The 14,173-nt window shown below is 50.9% G+C and overlaps 1 protein-coding gene across 7 annotated transcripts in view; it reads right to left on the bottom strand.

The window, feature by feature from the left end:
• TTC38 (tetratricopeptide repeat domain 38) overlaps positions 1-7,866 on the bottom strand; it is a 28,668-nt gene extending 20,802 nt beyond the window's left edge. For 6 of the 7 annotated variants that reach the window (XM_064368219.1, XM_064368218.1, XM_064368220.1 and 3 more), the window contains exons 1-5: positions 7,800-7,866; positions 7,238-7,315; positions 4,625-4,706; positions 3,040-3,211; positions 1,367-1,540 (exon numbers count right to left, since the gene is read on the bottom strand). In XM_064368219.1, the coding sequence (XP_064224289.1) occupies positions 1,367-1,540; positions 3,040-3,211; positions 4,625-4,706; positions 7,238-7,315; positions 7,800-7,832 (539 nt within the window). In that variant the 5' untranslated portion in view covers positions 7,833-7,866. Of the gene's footprint in view, positions 1-1,366; positions 1,541-3,039; positions 3,212-4,624; positions 4,707-6,879; positions 7,034-7,237; positions 7,316-7,799 lie in introns of those variants that run through there. The other variant, XM_064368223.1, reaches the window with a different exon arrangement.
• Between the last annotated feature and the right edge of the window lie 6,307 nt (positions 7,867-14,173).

The raw sequence follows: 14,173 nt of genomic DNA, 5'->3' as shown, positions 1-14,173 counted from the left end.
CTCCTGGGCCCAAGCAATCCTACCGCCTCAGCTTCCCAAAGAGCTGGGATTATAGGCATGAGCCACTGTGCCCAGTCCTGTGAAGGTATTTCTAGATGTAATTTCAGTGAAGCAGATTACCCTCCATGTGCGTGGGCTTCATCGATCAGTTAAAGGCCTTAAGAGAAAGACTGAGGTCCGTAGAAGAAATTCTGCTTGCAGACTGCTTCCAAATGCAAGACTAATGCAGCTTGCAGGAATTCCCAGCTTGCTGCCCTACACTACAGATTTTCAACTTGCCAGCCCTTACATTCACAGGAGCCAATTCCTTAAAATAAATCTCCATCTCTCTCTCTGTCTCAGAGCTCTCTGTACTTCTCTGGAAAGCGCTGACTAAATACAGCTTAGTAACCTGTTTGAACCTCACAACTATCCTGTAATTAAGCTGCAGTGAGGTCAGTCCTGTGTGGTGGTCACTGGGGGTGTTCATTTGCATTCCAGGCCTCCTCTCTTCCCGAGCACATCCTAGAACTGTACTTCCTGGTCTCCTTGTGGGTGGGCAAGGTCATGTGATCAGTTCTGGCCACTGACTTGGGAATGGCAGGGTATTCCTTTCATTTTAAACCTTTTATTGCCATTGTAAGCTCCCATGAAAGCTCACTTTTCCCTCTTAGAGACAGGTATGTCCAGAGGGCAGATGCTTCATCAGCTGGGATCCCGGATGGAGACAAGGATATGGTGGTAGAGCCCTCAGCCCTCCTAAGGTAGTCATATAGTATGAGTGAAAAATAAACCTTTAATAAGCTTTGGGTAAAGGCTAGGCACGGTGGCTCACGCCTGTAATCCCAGCACTTTGGGAGGCAAAGGCAGGTGGATCATGAGGTCGGGAGTTTGAGACCAGCCTGGCCAATATGGTGAAACCTCATCTCTACTGAAAATACAAAAATTAGCCAGGCATTGTGGCATGCACTTGTAGCCCCAGCTACTTGGGAGGCCAAGGCAGGAGAGTCACTGAAACCTGGGAGGTGGAGGCTGCAGTGAGCTCAAATCATGCCACTACACTCTAGTCTGGGTGACAGGGCAAGACTCTGTCTCAAAAAAAAAAAAAATTAATAAACAAAATAAGCTTTAGGGAAGAAGAACCAGGAGATGTTTCTTACTGCAGCAAAAACAATCCCACGCTGACTGATACATAATGGCACTACCTCATTCACAGGCGGGATGAAAATCAAATGAAGAAAATGAAACTTTTGAACTTTAAGGAACTAGGAGAACAGCAACAGTGGTCCCATTACTTTTAGGACAGGGCCAAGAGACTCATCATGTTTTTAGGGCAGAAGAGAGAGATTAAGAAACAGAAATGATGTGATTTGCTGCTGGCACCTACCTGCTTAGGGGGATGTCAGGTGTCCAGAAGGGGTAAATTCGAGCAACAGAATCTCGCATCTGTTCCTGATAGCCCAGGTAAAAATAAGCATCATGGGAAAATTTCAGGGCCAACATGTCCGTCGGGTGGTCCTGGAGAATCTGTTCCCATAGTTCACAGGCTTTCGGAAAGTTCCTGGAAACAGATAAAGATTTCTCACCAACACTGAACACAGTCCACTCACTTGGGGAATGTAAGAGGCATTGCTTCTCACTAGTGTCATGGTCTGCATGGAAGTGGTTTTTTTGTTTTGTTTTGTTTTTGAGACAGAGTCTGACCCTGTTGCCCAGGCTGGAGTGCAATGGCATGATCTCCGCTCACTGTAACGTCTGCCTCCCAGGTTCAAATGATTCTCCTGCCTCAGCCTCCCAAGTAGCTGGGATTACAGGCATGCACCAGCACATCCAACTAATTTTTGTACTTTTAGTAGAGACAGGGTTTCACCATATTGGCCAGGCTGGTCTCAAACTCCTGACCTCATGATCTGCCCACCTCGGCCTCCCAAAATGCTGAGATTACAGGCATGAGCCACTGCACCAGAGGGAGTTTTTTTTTTTTTAATTAGTTTCTATGTTAGTTTTTTTTTTTTTTGAGACGGAGTTTCACTTGTTACCCAGGCTGGAGTGCAATGGCGCAATCTCGGCTCACCGCGACCTCCGCCTCCTGGGTTCAAGCAATTCTCCTGCCTCAGCCTCCCAAGTAGCTGGGACTACAGGCGCACACCACCATGTCCCGCTAATTTTTGTATTTTTAGTAGAGACGGGGTTTCACCAAGTTGACCAGGATGGTCTTATCTCTTGACCTTGTGATCCACCCGCCTCAGCCTCCCAAAGTGTTGGGATTATAGGTGTGAGCCACCACACCCGGCCTATGTTAGTTTTTTTAAATTGAACTAAAGAGCAAAATTTCCTACTGGTTTTCAGTGGAAAATTTTACTCTTTAGTTAAATTAAAAAAAAAACTGGTTTAACAAATTGCCAAAGATCATCCCACTGGAACGGTGAGACAGCTGCAGGAAGTCCCCGAGGTGGAACCCACACCTGGGCGGACTCACCAGGAAGGCCAGGCAGCACTTCCCCAGTCTCAGGGTTGGGAATCCCTGAGCACCTGAGCAATCAGCTAAGGTCACCTAACTCTACAGGGTATCTTGCCTGCCTGAGCAGACACAGGGGTTGTCTCGGAGAATGAGGGAACCAGCGTGGGGAACAGCGGTGGGGTGGGATGACGTGAAAGCCAGTGCGAGAGCAAGGAGCATATGGGTGCATATTTGATTTAATCTGATAGATTTTTTATTTCCCACTAGAAGCAGCATATTTTCTTCTCTCTTCCCTAACCTAGTTAGTTCTGTAGTGTGACCCTATTATTTTTGTAATGAAAATAATATACAATTTACTTAATGAAACAAAATAAGTTACTTTGAACACTAAGTTGAGAATCTTCACCAGCTGCTTCCTCATTCAGCACTCCACCAAGGTTAGAAGAACAGGAAGCAATTTTCTGCCAGAGCATCTCACGAGCCAGGGGGAGAATCATTCTCCCACCAGCCCTCCTCCCAAGGGCATTGGGAAAGGGATATCCTGCCACTCCCCAGCACAGCCTCAGGGGGCCAGCTCCTGGCCCAGAGAGGCCCCTCACCCCTTGGCAAATGTCTCTACTGCAGACACGTGCAGCTGCTCCCGCCTTGTCAGCGGCTGGGTTCTTGAAATCTCCACCATCGTCTTCACAGCCAGGTCCAGCTCTTTGTCCAGCTTCACGGAGCTTCCAGTGCCAATCAGCACCAGGCCATTCGAGATGGCGTGGCCCATTGCTGGTGGGAGGTAAGAGAACGGTTGGTGAGTCAGGTGGTCCAGCCCAGCCGAGCCCAGCCAGGCTCCACATGTCACACAGACACCCCATGCAGCAGCAGGCTGTGCACTGTGGCCCTGGCAACTGCCTAGAACTCAGCCTCGGCGCTTGTCAGGCAGAAGGGTGCAGCAAGCCTAAAAGCGGTCTTGAACATTTTTCTAATGAGGGCATTCTGCTGAGCACCAGTGTCTAAAGCACCTTCCCCCTCACTGGATGAGCCACTTAGTACGAGGCTGCCTCTGGCTCCTCAGGTGACACTGTCAGCACAGCCGGCACACAGCTCCCGGGAGGCATCAGCGGATGCTGCTCATGAGGGGCTGGACAAGGAGGCCCCGGAGCACAGAAGTCCCGATCCTGTTTGCACTGCTCACACAGGCCTTGTGGCCTTCGCAGCAGCCTTGCTGGCAGGACTGCAGACCCCCAGACCCCGCTCTGGAGAGCCAGTGTCCACTGGCATTTGGAACTTGGTCACTGGCTCAGGCTTGGGACTCAGGACCCAACCATAGTGCTAGGACCACCCATTTGGCTCCTGGAAAACAGCTGGTGATTCAGGCCCAACCCAGCTGGTGATTCAAGTGGTCAAAGCCCCTGATAAGGGCTGGAGGTCTGCTCAGAAAGTCCGAGCCCGCCCCTGGCTACTGGCTCCCCATGACTGGGTTTGGCTACCCTGTTCTCCCCCAGTTATTTCCTTGTTTGTCCTCTCCAGGGCAGCACAAGCCCCCTGCCGTAAGTCTGACCAGGATGCAGCAGGGTGAGAAAGGGGTCCCTGCTGCCCTGCCGAGAGCCCTGTCTCCTCATCAGCCCTTCTCCCTGGCCCGGAACATTGCCGCACCCTGGGACCACACACCTGCAATGCACTGTGCTGGCTTCCCCACGCCTGCTGTACACACATGTCGGCCTCTGTCAGCCATCGGTTCCCACCTCGCCCCAGCCACTCTGGATGAGGCCTCACTGGTCCCCTGAGGGAGGCTGCAGCAGCCATCTCTCATGTTCCCGGGCTCTGGGCCTTGGACTCAGGAAGCCTTATCTAATCCCAGCTGTCAACCACCAGCTGGGTGGCTTCAGGTCCAGTCTTACTCTTGCCAACCCTCTTTCCTCATCTGAGAATGCGATCAGCACCTTCATTCCAGAATTGATGGCAATTAGAGAAAAGACTTGAAAACGCCTTCTGTTAGAACCTGGCATCTTTATGAGAATGGCTGTTTTTCCAAATACAATGGCAGCTGTCATCTTCCCTCCCGCTGTGCAAATGCCACCCCGGTTGCCGCCACCCAACCTGCCTTCCCCATCCCAACTGTGTCCCTGTGGTCAGGGAGAGAGAGAGGGGCTGGATCTGTGAAGTGGGGCGCCTCCACCCAGGGAGGGCGTCACTCACCGAAGGTCGGATCTGCTGCTTTGAGCTTTGACAGGCAGCCCTCGATGCCACCGAGACTCTTGTCATTGGTCCATTTTACATACTGAAATGGGAAAAAACAAGTCCTCACAGAGCCCTTGGTTCATACTAACAAAGGAGTGGCTCTAAATCCAGGTTTACACTTCAGGAGGCTGAGGCAGGCAGGTCATCTGAGGTCAGGAGTTTGAGACCAGCCTGACCAATGTGGTGAAATCCCATCTCTACTAAAAATACAAAAATGAGTGGGGCGTGGTGGTGCACACCTGTAGTCCCAACTACTTGGTAGGCAGAGGCATGAGAATCACTTGAACCCAGGGGCCGAGGTTGCAGTGAGCCAAGATCACGCCACTGCACTCCAGCCTGGATGACAGAGACTCCATCTCAAAAAACAAAAAATAAAAATAAATCCAGATTTGTCTTTATTTGTAGAACATTGAATGTTTTCTGGACTTTAACCCAAAGAAGGCATAACCTGGCTGATAACTTTCTTCATATGAGGATATGAAATACACATCACCCAAGGCACACTTTCTAGGGCTAGGGATGCTGCATTTCCAAAAAAGAACATCAAAAGGCAGGATCTGACCCGGCGCGATGGCTCATGCCTGTAATCCCAGCACTTTGGGAGGCTGAGGTGGGCGGATCACAAGGTCAAGAGTTCGAGACCATCCTGGCCAACATGGTGAAACCTCGTCTCTACTAAAAATACAAAAAGTAGCTGGGTGTGGTGGCGTGCACCTGTAGTCCCAGCTACTCGGGAGGCTGAGGCAGAAGAATTGCTTGAACCCGGGAGGCAGAGGTTGCAGTGAGCCAAGATTGTGCCACTACACTCCAGCTTGGCGCCTGGTGACAGAGTGAGACTCTGTCTCAAAAAAAAAAAAAAAAAAAAAAAAAAGTCCTAGACCTATAGTCAAGCATTGGGTTTTAAAATATACCCTTTACACAGAATTAGCACATGTATTTTTTTTTTTAAGAGAGGGTTTGCTCTGTTGCCCAGGCTGGAGTACAGTGGCACAATCACAGCTCACTTCAGCCTCAACCTCCCAGGCTCAAGCTATCCTCCTACCTCAGCCTCCAAGCAGCTGGGACTACAGGCTAAAGAAGCGTTTTGACAAGATACAGGAGGGTTGGCACAGAGATGTAAAGAACCCAAGTTCTAACTCAGGACAGCACAGAGACACCGATACATGGGACAGAATATGCACAGGCTGGGAGGGTGAGCTGCCGCTGACTGGGGATGTGGTGTGTGACCACCTGAGTGCTCTATAGAGGCCAACGAGGTAGAGGGAAGGCAAGTGAGCTACGTCAAACAAAATAAACAGCTCAGATGCCCAGAGCTGAGTCCCTAGGCAAGGCAGGCTGGGAACAAGAGGAGCGCCCCTGGCATGGCTCACAGCATCCCATCGGCCTCCCTTATTCAGCCCATAGGCTTCTAAGAGCTCCCTCGGTCCTTTCTGTGGATGAAGTCAGTATGCAGCCGCCTCACCGCCAGCTTTAGTTTTCTGTCAGTGTAGTTAAGCCCAGGTTCATCCTGGTTCTGCCTCCAATTCATGGTCAACCTTCAAGTTGTGACACAGTAAAAGCCCCATAAACTGCATACCTCAACCATACCTCGGCTTTCTGTTGAAACTGCTCTCTGTAACCCTAATGTGACAGGCAAGCAGTCCAAACCCATGCCATCTTGGCCCCTGCGACTTGTAATAAGTAACTAAGGCCTGTAATTTCTACCCTACCCAGGCAATGTGTAAACTAACGCTTATCTTGACTTCTGTGAACCACTTACGTAACAATCGGAATGTCCAAAGTCCCCTGGCCCTCGGAATGTCCGAAGCCCCTCACCCTCACTCCCGCCCAGGAGGTGGTTTACAGAATGTCCAAAGTCCTCTGGCCCTCACTCCCGCCCAGGAGGTGATTTTACGGGTATAAAAGGTCTTGACACTCTCCTTTCGGGGCCACGGGTTGGACAGACATCAGTCCTCCGTGGCCGCCGGCAATAAAGACCCTGCACTTTGGCATACTTTTGTCTTGGTGTTGACTGTCTATGCTCGCTCTGGTACAACGAAATAAGTAGATTCAACTCTCTGGGCCTCAGTTTCCCCACCTGCCAAACAAACTAGTTAGATCTTACTTCTGGGACCTCTCCTGGTTCTAAAACTATAGGCCCCTTCATTAGTAGAGAAATGACTGGTCATGTGGCAGAAGGTCTTGGCACACCTACATACAAGCAGTATACTCACAGATACATCCCAGGAAAGGATCCATGTCCTGGTGGCAGAGCCCTGCCGCAGACCCTCAGCAGGCCACAGCAGGAGGCAGGGGAGGCCAGCAACCTCACAAAACACCCCCCATGGCGCCCACTGCTGTCCTCCCACCACTCAGTCCTGGGGAAAAGGGCGAGTGCAGAGGCCCTCTCAGGACGCTGTAGGCGGCAGAGATCAGAGATATGTCCCCACGTTCCCACGCCCTCAGGTACAGGGTGCACAGAGGTACTGCCGTCTATTTCTAAGGTCACTGTGCAATTTAAAAAGTATTCCCCATTTTAAAAACCTTCCCCTAGACCACAGAAGGGGCCGCGGCCTCTCTCGGCAGGCATACCTGGGTGAGTGTGGCATCGAACAGCTTGCAGGCTTCGTTGCTTGTGGTGGAGAGCGGGAGCCTCGCATCCTTCCAGGCCTACAGACGGCAAGAAGTTAATAGCAAGGCCTTCTTCCCAGGAGCCCTTCAAACTTCAACACACACAAGTCGCCTGGCCCCTCTGATCTCCATCTTCCTCGTCTGCAAAATGGGCTCAGGCTCCCCGTGCTGGGCAGATTACAGGAAGCCCCTCACCTTCGCGGGCTTCCCTGCGTCCCACGCCATGCCCAGTGAGCTACGCTTTTTAGGAGCTCTTGGGGTCTCCTGAGTACCCTGACGGGCGCCCCTTATTTCCTTTGGTCGGGACCCCACAATAAGGTCCTCGGGTCGCTTCCAGGTGTTGCCGCGGGCGCGCCTGTGCGCCCAGGGATCACCTCGCGCCCCGCGCCCCGCGCCCCGCGCCCCGGGCCATGTCTCCTGCCATTCACCCTCGCCGCTGCAGGGGTTTCTCCCCGCCCAGCACCGGGCCACGCCATGGACCCGTTGTCCGAGCGGGACCTGGCCGGGAGCAGCCTCGGTGTACCTGGCAGTCGCGTAGAGGCGCCGACGCAGCCATGGTGCGCGGGTCGGAGCCCGCGGGTAGCTCTGGACGCCTGGGCCTTCCAGGGAGGGGGCGGGGCGGCCGCGCTCTCCTGCTCCCTCACTGGTGGGTTTCGGAAGACCCGCCCCGGCCCAGGACCCGGGCCCACCCCGGAAACCCGGCCGGACTACTCCGCACCGCCGCGGCTGCGCGGGCTCCCCTACCCTGTGGCTGCCGCTATCCGGGCCAGGCTGGAAGGGCGCGTTAGGGCCCCCGTGCACGCGCTTGCCCCCATCGGACTGGAGCCTTAGGCGAGAGGGAGGAGGCGCGGGCCCGGGGATGCACGCACCGCGGTCTGACCCTCTCCCCTTGCCAGGGGCTTCTCCTTGTTGGGGACCCTGCTGGGAGGCGGCCTCTGTCAAGGTCCCTTGGGAGCAGAGCCCTGGGACAGCGGTCACTTTCAAGTTTATCTCGTCGCGGTCGGCAGCCACCCGCGCGCGCACGGCACACACTCACTTGGCGTTCGGGGCCGGCTTCACTGGGTGGTCCCGCCGCCTCCCATCCTCCCTTCTCAAGGATTTGCAGCGGAAAAATCGCTCTGTCTCCTGCAGTAGTGGCTTCTCCCTCTGGACCAGCCGGGTCCGAACTCTGCCATCAACCACACACAGCCCCAAGCCGATGGGCTCCCCTAGTTTAATCTGCCCCCGCCCCAGGGTGCAGGAATCCAGGGCGTAGACCAAGTGCAGGGTCAAATTTGGCCTTTATTTAAAATGTTGATATTTTGTTCATCATGGACTTTTTGCATTCTTTTTGATTTTTGAAATATTGCATTATAATATTATTTATGTCGGAGCTGAAAAGATAAAACTCTTAGAAGAAAACAAGTAAATCTTCATGACCTTGGATTTGGCAATGGATTCTTAAAGGTGACACCAAAAGGACAAGCAACAACAACAAAATAGAGAAATTGGACTTCATCAAAATTAAAAACTTTTCTACATCAAACGACACTACTCAGGAAACTGAAAAGATTACCACAATGGGAACAAATGTTTGCAAATCATATATTGGATAAGAGTCTAGAATCCAGAATATATAAAGATGTCTTGGCCGGGTGCGGTGGCTCATGCCTGTAATCCCAGCACTTTGGGAGGCTGAAGCAGGCCCTTCCAGGTGTTGCCGGGGACACACCTTTGAGCCCAGCGGGTACGCAGCAACGCCTGGAAAGGCCTCCCTCAGCCTCCCGAGAGGACACAAGGGGCCAAGAATAAGGGTGGCAAAAAAGCCTCGCGAGGCCACGGTCACCCTTCCAGGCACCTCCTCCAGGTTACCACAGGCTGGAAGTTGCAGAGGCCAGCAGAGACAATGTCTTTGGAGACCATTGCAGGTGTCAGGTACGATGCAGCAATTTCCCTCCCCTTCCGCTCACCACTGCTGAGTGACAGGGGGAGGCCAGGGGCCCAGAAGCTGGTGTCCGCTGGTGGCAGCAGCTCTGACAGACAAAGAGGTGCACAGGCTGCAGTGGTGAAGGCCACACTCCCAGCTAGTCAGGAGGAAGGGTGGCCATGCTTCCTCTGGCCCAGGTGTGGCCTTACGGGATTGGGGAAAGGGAACAGGAAGCAGGCCTTTGACCTATAGGGTTGTCTGGAGGGGTGGTGGGCTTGTAGCAGGTGGGCCAAAAATCTGCAAACCCTCGGCTTAAGGATGTCTGGGAAGCCCCTAAGTGAGGGACCACAGATGAGAGACCCTGAGACGCTCGAGTGACCCTCTGAAGAGGTCAACATGCCCTCCAGAGAAGAGTCACTTTTGCAGGTGAGTGCAGACACGCCAGCAGCAACACAAGCTCGCCCCACCCCCTTCCTCTACCAGCTTGTGGGCCAGAGGCAGCCTGCGGAGAGGGCAAAGGCCAGGGCTGAGGAGGGGAGGAGTTAAGTATTAACCTCGTTGTGTATTAGTCAATAGAGTTTTGACTATTACATGGGCTCGACATGTTAATTACTGAAGAAACCTTTATTTTTATTTATTTTTATTTTTTGAGATGGAGTCTCGCTCTGTCACCCAGACTGGAGTGCAGTGGCACAATCTCGGCTCCCTGCAACCTCCACCTCCCAGGTTCAAGTGATTCTCCCGCCTCAGCCTCAGAGTAGCTGGGATTATAGGCATGTGCCCACACACCCGGCTAATTTTTGTATTTTTGGTAGAGATGGGTTTTCGCCATGTTGGCCTAGCTAGTCTTGAACTCCTGCTTTCAGGTGATCCACCTGCCTCAGCCTCCCAAAGTACCGGGATTACAGGCATGAGCCACTGCATCTGACCAAGTAACTTTATTTTAATCAAAGGTGAACCAAGAACTTATAGCCACGGAGTGGGAAAGCACTAGGCTCAGGCAGTGCATCTGCCTGAGCAGGGGGTTGTTGGGGAGATATAAATTCTTTTTCTTTTTTTTTTTGAGACGGAGTTTTGCTCTTGTTGCCCAGGCTGGAGTGCAATGGCATGATCTTGACTTACCGCAAGCTCTGCCTCCCAGGTTCAACTGATTCTCCTGCCTCAGCCTCCCAAGTAGCTGGGATTACAAGCATGCGCCACCACGCCCTGCTAATTTTTTGTATTTTCAGTCGAGATGGGGTTTCTCGATGTTGTCAGGCTGGTCTCAAACTCTCGACCTTAGGTGATCTGCCTGCCTCGGACTTTCAAAATGCTGAAATTACAGGTGTGAGCCACCGTGCCTGGCCAGCTGTAGTGAACCAAGATCCTGCCACTACACTCCGGCCTGAGCTCTCCAGCCTGATGACAAAGCAAGACTCATCTCAAAAAAAAAAAGATCTGCCAGGTGCAGTGGCTCACGCCTGTAATCCCAGCACTTTGGGAGGCTGAGGCGGGTGGATCACGAGGTCAAGAGATCGAGACCATCCTGGTCACAAGGTGAAACCCCGTCTCTACCAAAAATACAAAAAATTAGCTGGGCATGGTGGCGCGTGCCTGTAATCCCAGCTACTCAGGAGGCTGAGGCAGGAGAATTGCCTGAACCCAGGAGGCGGAGGTTGCGGTGAGCCGAGATCCCCCCATTGCACTCCAGCCTGGGTAACAAGAGCGAAACTCCGTCTCAAAAAAAAAAAAAAAAAAAAAAAAAAAAAAAAAAAAAAAAAGATCTGTTTACCCAACATACTGGTTACAATCCTGAGGAAACCAGTCCCAGGGTGCTTAGCACCATTATTTGTAGTGGAAAAATATAGACAGGAACCTTGACAACCACTGGTAGAATAGATAAACTCTAGTATACAGCCTCAGTAAAATACTCTATAGTCATGAAAATGAATGAACAAAGCTACATGAATCAACGTGATCTTTATAACCTGTAGAAGAATATATGCAATATGATGGTATTATGGGAAGTCTAGTAACATGCAAAACAGTATATTGCTAATAAATTTGTGCCTATGTAATAAAACAATAAAGAAATGCAAGCGAATAAAAACGACCTGGGTTAATAGTTACCCTCGGGAGGAGGCTGGGGATTGTCCCTTGAAGGATACACTGAGGTTTACAGTCCTATTGAAATTGTTTTATTTCTTTAGCTGGGGGATGGGCATAGGAGTGGTCTTTATTCTTTCTTATATCTTTATGTAAATCTTAGATATTTTATAAATTAGTAAGAAATATGCTTTGCTCATCCCATTTCTCCCTGGCTACTGCTCCACCAGAACTTACCCAAATAATTGTGTGTGATCATCTCCACCTCCCCATCTTCTTTCCATTTCCCCGTCAGTCCACTCCACTCAAACTTTTGTCCCCAACACACCACTGACACTGCTCTTGTCCAGGACACCAAAGACCTCCTGTTCCCAAATTCAGTGGCCATTCATCTCTCTGATCTCAGTCATGTTGGACATGGCTGGCCATGCCCTCTTTCTTGAAACCCTCTGGCCCTGGCTTCCAGGACTGCCCCTCACTTCTCTGCTCTCCTGCCCTACTGCCCTCCTCCTCCAGCTCCACCTTGGCTGGACCTTTAAGTACTGGAGGACTCCAGGGTCTGTCCACTTCTCCACGGTGCCTCCTCCCTACGTGACCTCTGAGAACCCTAATCTGTTTTCAGTCCTGGCATTTATCTCCCCTACCCCTAGTCTGCTCTGGCTGCCATTATAAAATACCACAGACCGAGTGGTTTGAACAATGTATTTCTCATGCTCTGGACGCTGGAATCCAAGATCAGGGTGACAGCACCATCCAGTTCCTGGAGAAGGCCTTCTTCCTGGTTTGAAGACTGCTGCCTTCTGCTGTCTTCACATGGTCTTTGCCTGGTGTGTGCCTATGCATGGTGGTGGAGGGGGCATGTTTCTCCTCTTCTTAAAGGGTTACTGATGTGGTTTGGCTGTGTCCCCACCCAAATCTCATCTTGCATTCCCAGGTATTGTGAGAGGGACCCAGTGGGAAGTAATTGAATCATGGGGGCAGGTCTTTCCCGTGCTGTTCCTGTGACCACGAATAAGCCCATGCGATCTGATGCTTTTAAAAAGGGGAGTTTCCCTGCACAAGCTCTTTTCTCTTGTCTGCTGCCATGTGAGACGTGCCTTTCACCTTCTGCCATGATTGTGAGGGCTTCTCGCCCACGTGGAACTATAAGTCCAATAAACCTCTTTCTTTTGTAAATTGCCCAGTCTCAGGTATGTCTTTATCAGCAGCGTGAAAATGGACTAAAACACCCACCATGAGTGCCCCACCCTCATGACCTAATTAACTCTCATTATTATGCTTCCCAAAGGGTCCACCTCCAAATACCATCACGTTGGCAATTAGGGCTTGAGTATATTAATTCAGGGGACACATTCGCTCCATGGAGCCCCTAAATACCAGACTTGGATCAGAATGACCAACAGGAAACAGCTGACATGTGACCATGTTTGATCTATCAAAGCAGCAATTTCCTGAGATCACCCCTAATAAAGACCGCTTCCTGGACAGGCCTGACAGGCACGTGGAGTCGTCCTTGTTTGCTCTTTTTCACATCCGATGTGCAGGGCTGGTTTCACGGGTGTGCACAGTCACATTTCGGTCTCACACATAAAAGGGCCCCGTGCTTGCTTAATGCTCTGCTGTAGCTGTGCTAGAATTCCAAATAATATTTGAGTGAGGAACCATGCACTTTTCATTGGCAGAGGGCCCCCAAAATTACGTAGCTGGTCCTTCTGACATCTAATCCATTAACCCATGCTGTCTCTTCCACATGCAGAGCCAAACTGAGCCAAGATCAGTTCACGTACGCACCAGCTGACCCTCCAACACCCAGGCCTGTCCCTTCCACTTCCCTGGGCCCTCCTCATTGGCCTACCTTCTTCCACTCCTGCTTACCGTCAATCTGTTTCCCAACAGTAGGATGATGCTTGCAAGATGGAAATCAGGTCAGGCCCCTTTGCTGCTCAAAACCTGCCAAAGGCTTCCCAGCCCACATGAGACAAAATCTAACCATGTTAGTTACTATGCCCTAGAAGCCCCTGCCTGCTCTGTCTTTGGCCATCTGTCCAATTACATCTTCCCCCACTCACCATCTTCCCCACTTGCCCCAGACACATCATTAACCTCTCTCCTGCCTGTCTCGATGCTTTTGTACATACAATTCCCTCTCCCAGGAATGCTATTCCTTATCTCTTATCATAGCTTGCTCCCTTACTTCATGCAGATCTGTGTGTTCAGATGGCATCTCCCCAAAGGCCTTTCCTGACTCTCATAGCTCATTCCTATTCCTTATTTCTTACCTGCCTTACTTTTCTTCATACCACTTTTCACAGCTGAAATCACACACATTATATCTTGGCTTGATTATTTCTGATCACTCCCACTGTAATAGAAGCTCTGTAAGAACTGGGACTAGAGCTAATGCCTAGAAAAACACGTAGCATGTAGTAGGTGCTGAAGAAATGTATGGAATAGGCTGGGCATGGTGGCTCATACCTGTAATCCAACACTTCGGGTGCCTAAGGGGGGAGAATTATTGAAGCCAAGAGTTCAAGACCAGCCTGGACAACATAGGGAGACCCTATCTCTACCAAAAAAAAAAAAAAAAAGTTAGCTGGGAGTAGTGGTGTGTACCTGTAGTCCCAGATACTCAAGAGGTTGAGGCAGGAGAATCACTTGAGCTCAGGAATTGGCAGCCACAGTGAGCTGTGATGGTGCCACAGCACTCCAGCCCAAGTGACAGAGGAAAACCCTGTCTCAAAAAAAAAAAAAAAAAAAAAGAAGGGACAAAAAGAATACAAATAATAAAGTGGTAGACCTAAATCCAGTCATATCAATAATCATGTTAAATGGTGATGGTACAAATATTTCCATTAAAAGGCAGAAATTGACTAGATTAAAAAAACCTCCATTACATGTTGCCTACA

Source organism: Aotus nancymaae, unplaced genomic scaffold (genome assembly GCF_030222135.1).
Source record: "Aotus nancymaae isolate 86718 unplaced genomic scaffold, 86718_ANA_hifiasm-v0.15.2.pri h1tg000076l, whole genome shotgun sequence".
Classification (NCBI taxonomy): domain Eukaryota; kingdom Metazoa; phylum Chordata; class Mammalia; order Primates; family Aotidae; genus Aotus; species Aotus nancymaae.
Note: the sequence above shows the minus strand (reverse complement) of the source record. Positions and strands in the feature narration are given on the sequence as shown.